This window comes from Aplysia californica, unplaced genomic scaffold (genome assembly GCF_000002075.1).
Source record: "Aplysia californica isolate F4 #8 unplaced genomic scaffold, AplCal3.0 scaffold00541, whole genome shotgun sequence".
NCBI classification, from domain to species: Eukaryota; Metazoa; Mollusca; class Gastropoda; order Aplysiida; family Aplysiidae; genus Aplysia; species Aplysia californica.
The window spans coordinates 50,408-51,433 of NW_004797811.1; the positions used below are offsets into that span (position 1 = coordinate 50,408).

The window sequence follows — 1,026 nt, forward strand, 5'->3', positions numbered from 1 at the left end:
GGGGTTAGGGTTTTTTGTGTTGTTGGTATTTTTTTGGGTTGCTTTTCGACTTGTGTTTTGATGAAACTCTTAATATAATTCCGGTCAATTATTTAGTGCAACATTTGACGCTATTTTAATACAATCACATTATGATGGGAGGGAAACATGTGAGCCCACGACTTGACCATAACCAGACTTGTGTGTTGTCTTTCTTTTGCTCGACCATTGTGCTCACCAATGCAGCGAAGTTTTCTTTTCAAAGTCAGCAATTAACGTATATTTGTATTTGATTAGTTCGTTCTTTCATTCATTCATTCTTCCTTTCTTTCTTCTATCCTTCCTTCCTTCCTTCCTTACTTCCTTCCTTCCTTAATTCGTTCCTTCATTCATTCTTTCAACTTTTCATCCATCCATCTTTGTTTCATTCAGTCCTTCCTTCATTCAGTTCTTCATTCCTTCCTTCATTTCTTCCTTCCTTCCTTACTTCCTTCATTCATTCTTTCAATTATTCATCCATCTATCCCCCCATCCGTCCATCCTTCCTTCATTCAGTCCTTCATTAATGCCTTCCTTCATTCCTTTTTTCCTTCCTTCATTCCTTCCTTCCTTTCTTCATTCCTTCCTTCGTTCGTTCGTTCCCAGACAAATGCAGGACGAGTTCTCCACGTACCAGGAGAGCGTGAAGAAGCTGAGCGAGGAGACGAAGAGGTCCGGTCAGATGTTGGACGAGGGCGCCGTCTGCGAGATCTGCCACAAGACCAAGTTCGCTGACGGGGTCGGGCACAGCTGTCATTTCTGCCACAAGAAGTCCTGTGCCAGATGTGGCGGGAGAGTGCAGGGGAAGGGACTCAACAAGGAGAAGCCCAGCGTGAGTGTTTGTGTGTGTTTGTTTGTTTGGTGGTGGTGGATCTATTTGTGGTGGTGGTTATGGTTGTGGTGGTTATATTTGTGGTGGTGGTGGTGGTGGTGGTGGTTATGGTTATATTTGTGTGGATGGTGATTATAGTTGTAGTGGTGGTGGTGGTGGTGGTTGTGGTTATAGTT

At 43.7% G+C, this 1,026-nt stretch overlaps 1 protein-coding gene across 5 annotated transcripts in view; it reads left to right on the top strand.

Annotated features, from left to right (window-relative positions):
- Positions 1–621: 621 nt before the first annotated feature.
- LOC101851216 (regulating synaptic membrane exocytosis protein 2) overlaps positions 622–1,026 on the top strand; it is a gene marked incomplete at its 5' end in the record, with an annotated part of 104,424 nt that continues 104,019 nt past the window's right edge. For all 5 annotated transcript variants that reach the window (XM_035971935.1, XM_035971933.1, XM_035971934.1 and 2 more), the window contains 1 exon segment: positions 622–850. In XM_035971935.1, the coding sequence (XP_035827828.1) occupies positions 622–850 (229 nt within the window).